At 44.6% G+C, this 14708-nt stretch overlaps 1 protein-coding gene across 3 annotated transcripts; it reads left to right on the top strand.

Moving 5' to 3' along the window:
• Positions 1–1681: 1681 nt before the first annotated feature.
• Positions 1682–14413, top strand: LOC100121508 (solute carrier family 5 (choline transporter)-like). Of its 3 annotated transcripts, none has more exons than XM_016988334.2 (8): positions 1682–2027; positions 4525–5080; positions 5533–5903; positions 5962–6266; positions 8014–8293; positions 10715–10932; positions 11005–11484; positions 11839–14413. In XM_016988334.2, the coding sequence occupies exons 3-8, from the start codon at positions 5630–5632 to the stop codon at positions 12088–12090; spliced, it is 1809 nt and encodes a 602-aa protein (XP_016843823.1). In that variant the 5' UTR covers positions 1682–2027; positions 4525–5080; positions 5533–5629; the 3' UTR covers positions 12091–14413. The 3 variants fall into 3 exon arrangements, with proteins under 3 accessions (XP_016843823.1, XP_008209973.1, NP_001123290.1); XM_008211751.3 differs by having other exon boundaries at positions 1683–2027; positions 11866–14413; NM_001129818.2 differs by lacking the exons at positions 1682–2027; positions 4525–5080 and having other exon boundaries at positions 5630–5903; positions 11866–13955.
• The last annotated feature ends 295 nt before the right edge of the window (positions 14414–14708 follow it).

Raw genomic sequence — 14708 nt, 5'->3', positions numbered from 1 at the left:
GTCCGCAGTGGGTCAAGTGATATTGAGCGTCTTCTCGTCGATGCTCTTTCTCTCTAGAATAGCACGGCACACTACCTACACAAATTTTTTTTCTCCTACGTGTGTGCTTGCGACGTCTTTGACAATGTGTATAGGAGCTTTTTCAAGCTCCCCCTTTTTTCAGCGGCTCTATACACGTGCGCACGTATACACACCTGCGCCGACAGCTCTCGCGCTCCTTCCATTGCCACCTTCCAATCAATAGTAGCCGACCAGGCGACCCCGGCTCTCTCTCTCTCTCTGTGTATACCTTCTCTGCCTCTGACGTTTCGATGCATCGTTGCTTCTCTCGAAGTGCGGCTGGAATTCCTCAGGGATTTTTGAGCTTTCGATGCGTTGCCTCGAGTGAGTCATGCGATTCGGCTTGTATTATGGAAACTGACGGTTTGCTGGATTTCCAAGGCGCGCGCGCGCGCGTGTGTGTGTGTGTGTGTGTATAGTCGTAGCTGATGTTTATTGAAGTAAACTCGCAGTCGTATCGAGGCTGCGGAAAGTTTCCGAAGAAAGTTCGACGCGATGGTGACTTTTTACACATAGGGATGTATGTACAGCCGCCTCGTTCTCGAACTGGAAGATTGCAGTATGAGATTCGGAATTTTACAACTTTCATTCGATTTCAACTTTTTATCTGCATATAATTGCAAGAGTAACACGTTTTTTTCAAAAATAGAGCCGCGAGGATATAACGTATATCGTTATCGATCGACTCATGGCGGTATATTTGCATGAGCTTTCGGAATGACGTCAAAGGAGCTTTTTCGCGAAACTTAGAATAGCGTGGGAAGGGAGGCCCGCACGTGTAGGCGGAATCTACGATCGCAAATATAAATTGCACCAATTTTTTCAGGGACACACTCGCACCGAATTCGATTTTTCCGGTGGTGTTTGGAACGTCGAGAGAGCATGAAAAAAGCTTCAAGGAATTTAAAAAAAGGCCTCAATTTTTCAGCTCTGAATGAACGTTCCGAAACGGTTAAAAATACTCGGGAAACGTATAGCGTAAGAAAAAACGGCCCGACTTACAAAGTTTCGCGCGATTCCCTATATATACGTGGACAATATACAAAGCACATCTATTTCCACCGGACAGCAATAAGAGCACAATTTTCTATACATAACCGTCGTAAGTATAGCCCCTCGACTTATATGTCCGCATACAGCGCGATAAGTATATAAAGTCGAGCTTTTTGCAGAAATAGCCTAAGGCGCACAAACCTTCATTCAAGACATCATAACGAGGATATATGTGCGCGGCATATATAGGCTCTATCTCGCGTGAATATTGAATGAAATCCGAGAAAAGCACGCGAAAAAATCCACCCACGGCCTGGAACAAAAAAAAAAAAACAAAAAGAGAACAACCGGCCGTCAGACGCCTCGTCGCCTCGAAAAAAAGGGTCGCGGAGCGACGAAAAAAAGGAGCCCAGGTGAGAGCCTAGCACAAGAGAAAGAGAGAGAGAGATCCCCCTCCGATGTGTATATAGCATATACACACACAAGTCGCGCGCAGAATCATCCCGGCGACCAATGGCGTGTCGCTGAGGATCCGTCCCTTATCAGCTCTGTGAAGGAGGGGTTGCGGCTGCGCGCGCGGGGGCGGCTGACGTCGGCGTCGGGGGGGTACGGGAGAGAATCAATATCGCGAGCCCCTCAGTCGGCCCGCAAGCCTCGTCTTGGCGCGATCGCGAGAGGCTCAGTGCGGCTCGTCCGCCTTGGCTGTCTCTCTCTCTCCCATATTGCACACTAACACTAACACACGTGTACAAAGACCGCGTGTGCGATTTACGTTTTCTATAAAATCGTTCTCGACTTATGCAAGTAAGGGCGGATATAAGTGTCATGAGATAACCCGGAGATCGGAGCGGAGTATATAGATATATTAGAGAGAGAGAGAGAGAGATATATATATACCTTATACGAGAGCGCAGCCCTGGCGGCAGCTGTTTACGCCCGCACCGACCGACATCCAATCGGCTCCAGATAGTTGCGTGAGTTGTCTCGTTCTAACACACTCGCATCGCATACATACACCCTTGTTTATACGTATACTACCTTAGACTCGCCTACTGCTTATCCCTGTGTGTTACATATAGATGCTTGGCTCGTTTGCTAGACTCGCGCGACGACGTCACGACGACGACCTCGTCCTTTACCAAGTGTTTCAAGTTTACCGCTTTAGCTCGCGAGCTTCGAGACCTTTTTTCCGATCGGCTTAAAGATGTTTTTATTTTTTTCCTCGACGAGCTTTAATTTTATGTCTTGAATTAGAAATACGAGCCTATACGTGGCCAACTCTCATAGATACAGAGTTTCCATTACGTGTAAAAATAGCCGTAAAGTCGGATCTAGAGCTTTCGATACGCAAGCTCTAACTCGTGCCAAAAAAAGCTCAATAACCATAACGGAAAAAAATGTGGGATTATATCGAAAGCGCGAGAAAATCGACGAGAGCGATAGTCTCGCGTGCGAGTGTCGCAATGATAATTAAGCTCAGCTTTATTTCGCTCCAACTAAGTCTCGGGTCGTTCGACTCGCAAACCTGCCGCCACCGCTACCGCACACACTATTACGTACCCTCGCGTCTTTCAGGGTCGCACGCGATCTATTTCTATAAATACGAAGAAGGCTTATCGGAAATTTTTTTTCCTCTCATCTCTCGCTGCTTCGAAGCTCGTATGTTCCGCCATTGCCATTTTCCACCTCGCAAGCGCAAGCGCACACTATTCGATCATTTCCTGCTTTTTCGCTCTCGTGAATGGCTGCTATATGTATATCTATAAGAGCTGTAAAGCAGCTTTGCAAGTAGCAGCGATGCATGTGTAATACGTTTCGCGAGTCAAGGGACATCGACGAGCTTGCGCGCAAGCTCGCGGCGTCGATATCTCTCTAGGCCTGAGTCGAGGTCAGGCAGTAGTGCACACAGTAGCTACTTCGAGGCTCCGTGTAATGCAGATCGTTAAAATCGATGACTCGCGAAAGAGAGCCGAGCTTGCAGTAACGGAAAAGCTCCGACGTGAGTTTTCATTCTGAATTTTTCAACGGTCCGCGACTTTTTTACAGCGCATCGATGAGCGCCAACCGCTCGATCGATATTGTTTTATTCAAGACAATCGGAGCTTGCAGCGAAGCTTTATTCAGGGCGCACTCGGCGTTCTAATGAACTGCGCTCGCTTATCGGATGAGTTAATTAATTTATTTTAATCGCTGACCCGTCGATTGCGTCGTGCACGACTTGGAAGTTTCATGAATGAATTAAGCTCGCCGAGAGATACTTGCGGTGTAAGCTTTCGAAATGTTAGTCTAATTCTACAGGTTGTTCTAAGCCTCGATGACGATGACGATTATGTGTATTTTGTACTCGATAAAAGATTAACTGGTACAGAAGAGCGCGAGGTACGTGACAAAAGCTTCCGCGAGGGTGTTGTTGACCAAAAACATTTTTATTATGTGAAAAGTCACGCTCTTAATGGTGTAGACGCGCGGCTATAAGCATTATTGAATGTCGCTATAAGTGAATGATGTGTTGGTATAACGCGATTGAATCAGGGGAAAGATGCACAGGACGTGATGTGTTATGGACGCTAATACTATTTTGTGTGAATATGGAAGGGACGCCCGCGTCGGCCTTGGCTTTTATTGCAAACTAATTTTCTTCGTTATCTTTGAAGGATCGATTCAGCAATTTTTTTTTTCGAATTGTGCTCATTTTAGACTTTTACAATATTAACAAAAAACATTTGCATTTTTGCACGTCAAGTATTTTTATGGTTTTCAATTGTTTAGTAAATTTTTCGACGAAATTCGATATTCTCGATTCAAAAAGTTTTATTTTAGTAGCGTTGCACGTGTCAATATAGCATTGCAGTGCTTGAGATGCGCATGCGTGCAGTTCTTCACGTATATATTATATAACGAGCAGCAGAAAGCAATCCGTGAATGAATCAGTATACGTATTCTGACGTTGGCTTTTAAAGTATTTCTTAATGCATCCGTTGATTCTATAAAACTTTCTCAAATTCTGCCTGTCTTTTTTTTATATAAATAATCATAAATTAACAATGAAATAACATTATTGAAATTTGGAGATATTAGAATTTTATTCAAGACGTTCGCAAACCTAAAAACTGTATTCTAGCAGTGACTTTTAATTAAGAGGACGAAACCGTACATTCCAAAACTGCATTTGTTCCTGGAATATCTGCTTTTCAGAACGAAATTCGCCGTGTCGAGCATAGCTAATTGCAGACTAAAGCCAGAGAATCGCGATTTTAATTTTCGAAAAAAGCAGCTACGCAATATGCTGTACCCATTAAAAGATAAACTTTACGAAAGTAATCTCATCCAAGCGATACGATACAACAACGTTTTTAGCATCAGATATTGCGGTTCGCGTCAATCTCGTGCTGCACGACGGAAACGAAAGTTTCCGCGTTTTGCGCTGTGGTTTTAATTTATCAAACCCTTGGCCTCCTCGACGTGTTGCAGAAGGTGTCGCGGAGTCACAAGCTGAGCACAGTCCCTAGATGCTCTTCGCCCCAGGCCGACGATTGTCCTGACACCGGACTACTAGCAGCAGCAGCAGCAGCAGCAGCGGCAGCAGGAGAAAAAAAGGAACCAACCCCAAAAGAGCATCCCCGATAGCTTGAGGCCGCAGCACAAGTCGGGGGGGAGGCAAGCAAGGGCTCAAGGGAAAGAGGCATTCTAACCCGCGGAGCAGGGAAAATCGATGGCCATCAGCGCCCATGGGCGGCCTGGCGTTTAGAACGCGGAATAGCCCCTCCCAGAAGACCTCGCTCCGCTGGGGCGACTGTTGCCCTCCGAATTCCAGGCCCCCGGCGGCACTACGATCGGCTGCCACGAGCACCGCACCAAAGACAGCCATTGCTCGGGCCCCGTTCTATCCGCCGCGTGGACCAGTCAGGCCGATTCAGCTAACCTCGGCACTGTTCAGGAAGCCTAGGAGGTACCAGGACATGACGCCCTTTCACGTCTGAGGCTGCCCCCCGCTGTTGCGTGACTGCACTCCCAGGGGCCTCCAAAGGTTTGCTAACGATTATTTTTGCGATTCCATCGTTCTTGTACCGTTTTCAATTAAGCTAACTCGTTAGTCGCGCATTTACATAACGCGGTGACGGCCCACGACTGTCCGCGGAAAGTTCGAAAGTATAACTAATTTTTGTAACTAACTAAAGAAGCTTTAATTTTCCATTGTCTCTACTCTGCCTATTCGGGTCATCCGACGGCGGGTATATTTCAAAAAATAAATCATTTGAATATAATGTTTTATTCCTAGTGCACACGCGAGAGTGAAAGGGTCGCTTGGCGCTTCTAAATTGCGTGCGATTCATCACGGCCGTGTCAAGTGTAATGAGCCATTAGGAATTATTGCTGCGCTCGATCGTCGCGCCGCGACCTTTACGTCTAATCTTTCGTCATCCCTATCTATATGCATATCTCTCTATCTCTCTCTCTTTCTTTGTTCTCAAATGGAAGGTTTCCGAACGTTGGGAAATCGGACCGACTACCGAACCTCTCGGACTTGGGTCTGCGTCAATTGGAGTACACGCCGGTCGAACTATCAGCGCCGAAGATGATCAACATCGCGGGGGTCGTGTCGATCGTTTTGTTTTACATGCTCATCTTGGGCGTGGGAATATGGGCCGCCCGGAAAAAGGAAGCCGGCAACGACTCCGAGGAGGAGGTGATGCTGGCCGGCCGTTCCATCGGCCTCTTCGTCGGCATCTTCACGATGACCGCCACTTGGGTCGGCGGTGGCTACATCAACGGCACCGCCGAGGCCATCTACACGAGGGGCCTCGTCTGGTGCCAGGCTCCCTTCGGCTACTCCCTCAGCCTCATTTTCGGTAAGCTGTGAGATAAAGAAATTCGGTGACTGGTCATTTAATCAACTCGTTCGAACAGGTGGAATATTCTTCGCCAACAAGATGCGACAGCAGGGGTACATCACGATGCTGGACCCGCTCCAGGACGCGTTCGGTGAGCGTATGGGTGGGCTCCTCTTCCTTCCAGCACTCTGCGGCGAGGTGTTCTGGGCGGCGGGCATCCTTGCGGCCCTCGGCGCTACCCTAGCCGTTATCATTGACATGGACCAAGGAACATCGGTCATACTGAGTGCCTGTATCGCCGTCTTCTATACACTATTTGGTGGCCTCTATTCCGTTGCTTATACCGATGTTATTCAACTTTTCTGCATATTTATCGGACTCGTGAGTAGTGAAAATTCAAATTACTATCGCAAAGCGCATTACACCGGGAACCCGAATGACGACGAGTCTGATTTTCTGGAAAACTATTAAAGCCGAAGCCATATCGTTGCTTTTTATATAACGCCGCCGATGAAGCAACACAGGAGAGTAAAACGCGCGCTAAACGCTTTTCACATAACACCGGTATAATGGGACTGAAATGCCAGGCGCGAGAAGATTATCAGCGAAGCATTTTCTAATCTCGCTTATAGTATGACTATAGTGACGCAAATGCGGAAGTGCACGTACAATACGCGAGAGCGCGTAGGTGAAGCGCTCTGATTAACGGTATAAATGTCGTGGACCATATTTTACGTTATCGCGCGTAGCTATACGATGACTCTTTTTATTAACTTTCACATCCCTTTGATGTACGCGTATGCCTGCGCACACTTTCTCGTCGTATTTTCTGCCCGTCCTTCCGAGCGTACACGTTACACGTACACATAACTTTTTCAATCGGCGAAGAAGGTCAATTGTTATTACTCAACGGATTTATTTATTTTTCTCGGCTCTCGATTCTCGACTTTCATCGCTTCTGATTATCTCTGGTTACCGGATGTACACACACGCGCAGAGTAACATTACACTTTGATTTTTCCTCGGTTTAATAAAGCTCGAAATTTCGCCTATGCAGAGTAGAGTGTCTGAGTAATGAGTCTCGTCGAGAGAGAGAGAGAGAGAGAGAGAGAGAAGGTGAAACGGGAGCGCGTGCGTTGAGCCCACGGGAAAGTCCGTTATCGGTAGGTCGCATCATTCTCGTTTTCATGGGCGACCATTATACGCGCTAATTTATTGGGAAGCCTCTCTGAAGATGCATATACGCACACACGTATGCGAGCAGCCTTTCGCTTTCGTCAGATTCGCACGGAGAGATGAGAATGCGATTGGATCTTTCTTTTTCCTTTCGTTCGTTTTTAATTCGCGAAAATATTGTACGAGGTAGTTTCACTTTTACAGTTTTATTCGATTTTAAGGCCGTGAGAACTTACTATTTTTTTTTTACGTTATCGTATCAGCTGTAATTTATTGTAGTGAGATCCCATTCACTCGGGCTTTCCATTGAGGCTCAACATAACGAAACCCTTGAATATAACGAGCAGATAATTCCGCACTGGATATTACGAAGGCTCTCGACATTCAGAAAATTCAAGTTCAGCATCCAACAATAGAAGCATAATTGCATACAAGAACTCGAATCGCACGACGCAGAAGAAAATCCATTATACCAACGATTAGCAGATAAAATTGATTTCGACGTTCTTTCACTCACCGCAAGCATCTCCGTAATCTTATATGCATATATATATATATATATACGTATGGGTAAAAACCGGGCAAATTTGTGGGATAGCCCACAGGCGGTAAAAGTACCTCGTAGTGTTGTATGCTATGCACAGATTTATTATTTATTCAAGGGGCTACTTATAGTGCGCGCGGATTTATTTAATAAGGAGGGGATGCGGCCTCGACATTTGACATATACTCGACGTACTTTAACCTGCGATTATGAATTATGCAGATTTTTCAACTTTTGTCAATTGTTGTCTATTCTACGAATAATACGCTTATTTTGGTTAAAAGAATCGACGACGAACATTTATACGCAAAATTCAAATGACAAACGATTCGATATCCAGCTAATAATTTATATAGACTATAAATTACTCAAACGAACGCATCGCGTGGGCCCTTTCATCTGTTCCAGTGGATGTGCATTCCGTTTGCCTGGGCGCATCCGATAGTGCAGCCTCTGGGCTCGATGGACGTCGACTGGATTGGCGCGGTGGAACCAAAGGAATACTGGTCCTACTTGGACTATGGACTGCTTTTAATTTTCGGCGGTATCCCGTGGCAAGTTTACTTTCAGAGGGTTCTCTCCTCGAAATCCGCCGCGAGGGCTCAAATACTCAGCTACGTGGCCGCTTTCGGATGTATACTTATGGCTATTCCACCCGTACTCATTGGTGCTATTGCGAAGGCTACTCGTAAGTTTGTTTAATTTAATTATTATGTGTGTACCATTAGTTGTTTTTATTTATGTTTTACAACGTGTAAATGCCGTTGCTGGAACGTTGGGAATAAATTTGCGTGTATGGGTGTGATTGATTGATTATTATATTCTTCGACTTTATCCCCGGGATAATTCTATATTAATAAAACTATACAGGACAATTACGCGAAACAACTGCTTCAGTTCGCCAATTACGGTTTGCATAAAAATGCATAGTACGGCTCCTCATTAAATTTTAACAACCCAGTCGTGGAATTACACCCCACCGCGAAATAACGGAGTAGATAAAAAATGCAAAAACTAATAAAAAAAAAAAAAACGAGTCTGCCATGCAGAGTTTACAACTTTTCCCTGAAAATTGTATTATACACATCGAGGAAAGCGCGAACACGCGTCAGCTGCTTTATAACCGTCTTTTACATACTCCAACGTTTTATTTTTCCGCTGCTCGAAATTTATACACATCATAATCGCTCCAAGCACACGTGTTCGTAATATTTTTATTTACTCATAGTATAGCAAACTTTCTACTCAGAACTCAAAATTCATTAATAAACGAGGCGAATTTTTCGAATCGTCCGCAATTCGTCCACAGCTCGAGACGCATCGCGGACTTTCGTTCTCGATTAGAAAGCGCAGCTCTCGGTGTGTTACGAGAGAAACGTAAATATATACCTATATACACACGCCAGTGGCACACGCGCGAGTGTCCTCGCGAGTACTTACTCTCGGGAACGAATCGAAACCGGCAGATGGTCACCGCCAGACGACGTTATATATATATATACACTCTTTTCCCGCGAATTTCTTTCATTAACGCGTGAAACTTTACGACTATACGCGAGTATACAAGGTTGTATTCATTCATATTTTTTTTCTCTTAAACGATCCTCAATTTCGGGTCCTCTGTGCAAGCGAAAGCGAATTGCGTAATTATAGGCTTATCCAACCCTTTTATGCCACATTTGGGTTTACGTAATGTCGCCTGCGCTTCCCCGCGGTATCACAGTTATATCACCCACCCACCCACACACACACACACACACACACAGTGGAATAGTACAAAGTTCATTAAAATTCCACATCTCCCGCGCGCAGCTCATGAGAGAGACGGTATATAGTCGAACGCGTATCAAAACACGAGATTAGTCCGGCCGCAAGGGAAACGCGCATATAGATATATGCGTATTATAGATCCGGCGGTGAGATATAATAACAATAAAAACTCACCCCTAGAGCTAGCGAGAGTTTTGATAGCTGCGCGCTGCAGTGGAAATTAGTCACGCTCGGCTGGTTAGCTCTCCACGCGTGTGTATGTGTGTGTGTGTGTCTGAATTATAAATGTATTTAGTCCCGCCGTGTCTCCCGTTACCGACGAACTCGCCCCATAGCAGCGCGGCACAAAGCGAGCCACATGCTCCGGCTCACACGAGCGTTCATCTCGCGCACACCCTCTTGTGAATACCAGTAGTGTGTGTGTGTGTGTGTGTGTGTGTGTAGAGGGTTGAAAAAAAAATTTTCAGGGTTGAGCGTCAACCCCTTGCTGCGAAATGTCAAGTAGCCATCGATTGCGCTGTACCCCAGCATAGGGGCAAGTCACCTTACACCTATGCAAAACATAGCCGAGTGTTGCGTGCGTCGATGGAGGGGTGGATGACACGGGGGTAGGGGGCGGGACAGGACCATCAGGAGGAGACATTTGGAATAAGAGCAAAAGGTCGTTACACGGTAGAGAGAGAGAGAGAGAGAGAAAGAGAAAATAAAACGAGCAAAGATGGAAGAGCACGGCCGCGGGCTGATGTATCAAATGGGGCTGAATGTTATCTCTGCGAGAGGGTGGAGACTCTGCTTATTCTCTTTCCCTCTGAAAACTCTGGCGAATGATGGCGCGGGAGTCTGTGAGGAATATGCATTTTCATTAATTAAACGGCTGATGGCGAAGCCCTGAACTGAGTGGCAAATTGGGGTGTGGTTATTATTATTTTTTTTTTTTTTTCAAATCACCCTCGAGTTCAAAAAAGATTTTCCCCCTAAACGAGCTTTTCACCAGAAACAAAGTTTCCAGAAAATAAGAGAGTTCCAGAACGAGCTGCAGAGAGCAAAGGAACTAATGGCATAAAAGAGACGTAGAGGGGGGACTAGTATATATAGCGCGCAAAGAAAAGGGAGATAGAGAGAAAGAGCGAGGGTAGACGCGCCGGCTAATTTAATCCCCTTCGGTGTAGGCGCAGGCAGCCTCAGGAACGCGCGCGCGCGCGAGGGTTTGCGGCTTGCGGAAGAAAAACAAAAGGGAAGCGCCGGCAATTATCGCGTGTTCACGTGAAAAAATACGAATAATTTCAATATAGCGAGAGACAACCAAACGAATATCGAATATATATATATGTCCGCACAGCTTGGAACGAGACGGGCTACAAGGGTCCCTGGCCTCTCACGGAAACCGAGACTAGTATGATTCTGCCGATGGTACTGCAGTACCTCACACCGGACTTCGTGTCGTTCTTCGGTCTCGGAGCAGTCTCGGCTGCTGTCATGTCATCCGCCGACAGCAGTATCCTATCGGCCAGCTCGATGTTCGCGAGAAACGTGTACAAGCTCATCTTCCGACAGCGGGTGAGTATATACCTCGATCTTACATTATGATCTTCGAACCGCGTCTCAAAACGCGAATCGGGGCTGTCGCAGGCTTCGGAGATGGAGATCATCTGGGTGATGCGTGTGGGCATCGGTGTGGTTGGAATCCTGAGCACGATCATGGCCCTGACCATCCCGTCGATCTACGGTCTCTGGTCGATGTGCTCGGACTTGGTCTACGTGATCCTGTTCCCGCAGCTGCTGATGGTCGTGCACTTCAAGCCGTACTGCAACACCTACGGCAGCCTGACGGCCTACATAATCGCTTTCGTCGTTCGCATCAGCGGAGGCGAGCCGATTATGGGTCTGCCAGCTCTGATCCATTATCCGGGATACGACTACGAGAACAAGGTGCAGATGTTCCCGTTCCGAACGATGGCCATGCTCATATCGCTCATTACGCTCGTCGGAGTATCCTACGGTACGCAGGTCGTCTTCCTCAGTGGTAGACTCGCCCCTGGTTACGACATCTTCCGCTGCGTCGTCAATATTCCGGAGGATGTGGAGAGGGTTGGACCCGATCCAGCAGAGGTGAGTGCGGTGTTTTGCTAGACATTAGCTGATCTTGAATAGCACGGGGTCGTATCGACCTAGTAGTATGCGCGGTTGTCGCTAGATGGCGTCTTCCATCTTGAGAGTGCTCCATACCTTGAGTGACGCGCCACCTAGCGGAGAGCACGTTTTTTGCTTATTATAATTAATTGACTAACTTTATCAGCGTAAATCGGGTTTCAGTACTTGCAAGACAAAATTAAGCAATTGTAATTAAACAATAAAGACGTATTTTCGTGTGCTATCCGGGATCCGTAATTCGATCAAATCTCACCCATCGAGCAATCGCGCGTATCCTGACGGGATGAAAAGGGGGTCGAATCTCAAGCAAAGTCGGTGGTTCGCTACGTGGTGTTACAGGGCGAGCAGATGTCAGTTCTAGCAGCCGGTGACGGTAGACTCTACGGCAGCAAGGATGAATCCAACGGACGAGTGAATCCAGCACTCGAGCCGGACTACGACATGGAGCCGGGATACCCAGCGGTGGACCAGACGGGAAGCGGTGGCGGAGGCGGCGGTGGTTCAGCTGGACCAACTGCCCCAACCATCGGTTCTCGTCAGGCCCAAAACAGTACCGCCTTCTAATCGCGGACTCCGTGATCGGATGCTGTGACCAACAATAAGCGCGGCGACGCGGCGGCCCACCCTATCTCATCCACTTCTTCTTCTCCTTCTTTGGTTATCCAATCAGGTTGTTGAAATAATTTATTTTTCTTAACTTTTACCTACAACTTTGTTATTCGAATTTTAAATTTCTTTGCTGTGTCGTCCTTTTTCGGTTCACCGGCGAATCGCGAAATTCTGAAAATATTTGGTCTCGGAATTTCGCGGCTAGTCGAGATCTTCTTCTTTCCGATAAGCCGCGTCGCCTCTTAGGCCTAGTGAATTACTATATAACTTACCGTTTTCGTTTGAGATGTATATGTAACATATGAATGCATTTATATAGTCTACCAACTGCTTATTATTATACTGAAGGTTTTACGTTGTTCGAGAATATATTATATTATATCGGCCGATCCGCCAATCCGCGTTATTATCAAGATCGTTGTTTTGTATACAGATATATAATATATATATATAAAAAAAATGAGTTGATTTTATGGGATGCAGGTCATACACAATATATATGTACATACATGAGAGAGAGATAGAGATTATCTATGCAATATCGGTATATGTATAGAGAGAGAGAGAGAGAGAGGACGTGTTGATGAATCTACGGGGCGATATTTTGTTTATGAAAATATAAAGTTGAGAAGAAAATGTTGCAATACCTACATGTAGAAACTTGATCGTGATGTCAATTTCAGAAGATTATCGTACACGACACACTACTCACGCGATTTTTGTTCAATTTTAGGGATATACAATATAAATAATCCATAGTTATACATATATTTGAAGTTTAGTAGAACGCTTTCGTCGTGTATAACTCGCTGCGCCGCGTAAACGCTGATCGTTTCCCTCGCTTGATAAAGTTCCTCTGCATATCCGCGACGACTACTTATTATAAAACTGCATACGAGAGTATAAACGTAAACGCGTATTTCGCTGCAGGTATAAATGCATAAACGTGAAAAATTAGCAAAAAACGCGTGACTATGTATTACTCGATACGTGTTTCGTTGACCACAAAACCATACAGTTGTTGATTGTGATTGTTCATTATTTTTTTTTCTTTCCTTTTAGTACAATTGACGTTAGCAACGGCTTCTTTTTAGATAACATTATTGATAATCATATTATAACTGGAAGTTAAAAATGGATTTCTGTCGACTACTTTGTGATAAATAAAGTCTAAGTTTTTATTGGTTAGGTAAAAAAAAAAATAGTTAAATTATCGATTGTAAAATATCTTTGTTAGAGGATCGTAGTGAGAAAGAGATGAATTTATTTATGAACATTAGTTTTTTTAAGTACATGCGGTTTCATCATACGAATATGATGAATTTCAAAGAAAAAAAGTTGAGTATAATTATTGCACTATAATTTGCCTAAGTGAATAATTTTGCTTGAGAAATGTATATTTTTTGCCGAGTACAACCAAACACAGACGCGCCAGTCAAACGAATAGAAAGCGTTTCCAATGTTCGAAGGTGCACTTACAACAATCGGCGGCTGTGACTACATTTTTGCTCTTTATTGTAAGTGCATACCCCTTTCTCCGTCGTTATCGGATGAATCAACGTCGTTTCATTAATAACGTCGCTACAGACAAAATGAAAAAAAAAAAAAAATTACAGATAAAAATAGGGGCTGAAGGATAAAGGCAATTTTCGCTCGACTGCGCGTCTCCGTAGGTGACTGGGCGGTATTTCATAAAAGATGTATAAAATATTTTTCTAACGGAATACAAAATGGCGGATCAGCCTTCGATGCAGAGCTTGTTGAGTTTTATTATATAGTGTATAGCAAAGGGATTTTGTGTGCGCTGCACCGGAAAAAAATTATTATATCTAGCGTGCGCTAGCCAGTTACGTACAAAAACTCACACATACACACACGTACACACCACGTATACATGTAGATATAATATTTTAAAGGTCAACTGTTTCGAAGGTGAACAAAAATAAATAAGAGATATACACTTATGATATTATGATAATATACTGTTATGAAAAATACGCGCAAGATTTTTTAAAGTCTTGATTAGATCGGTTAACGGTTATAAATTATCGTTACGTGTTGTTGTATGGAGCTTCAGTTTCTCAACGCGTCTGTAGTCGACTCTCGATTTTGTTCTCTGTACATACATGCATAGTACTTATTACCGGACAGGGTGAGCTTGAAAAAATCTTGCGATCGTATACCATTGAAAGTGCGAAACAAAAAGACAAACAGACGAATACCATATCATATACTGAAGGTATAAGAATTCAGCTATATTTATTGAAAAAAATAAAAAACGACAGATGAAAGTATTTGCGAAAGTATATAATATTAGGGGAAAAAAGCTTACAAAATAAAGACGATAATTTAGAGACAAACGCAGATGACATAATATAGTATTTATTACAGAGAGATAGAGATGTGAAAAAAGAAACGTGAATGTTTATTCGCGTCTCTTTTGAATCGAGCACATACTCACAGACACACGGGCAGATGTAAAGTTACAAAATGTGCAATATAATTTATAGTTATCGTAAGGGAGAAGTATGTTTAAAAAAATGCGTTTGATTGCCGATGCTGTTGATTTGTAG

This window comes from Nasonia vitripennis, chromosome 4, assembly GCF_009193385.2.
Source record: "Nasonia vitripennis strain AsymCx chromosome 4, Nvit_psr_1.1, whole genome shotgun sequence".
Lineage (NCBI taxonomy): Eukaryota > Metazoa > Arthropoda > Insecta > Hymenoptera > Pteromalidae > Nasonia > Nasonia vitripennis.
Note: the sequence above shows the minus strand (reverse complement) of the source record. Positions and strands in the feature narration are given on the sequence as shown.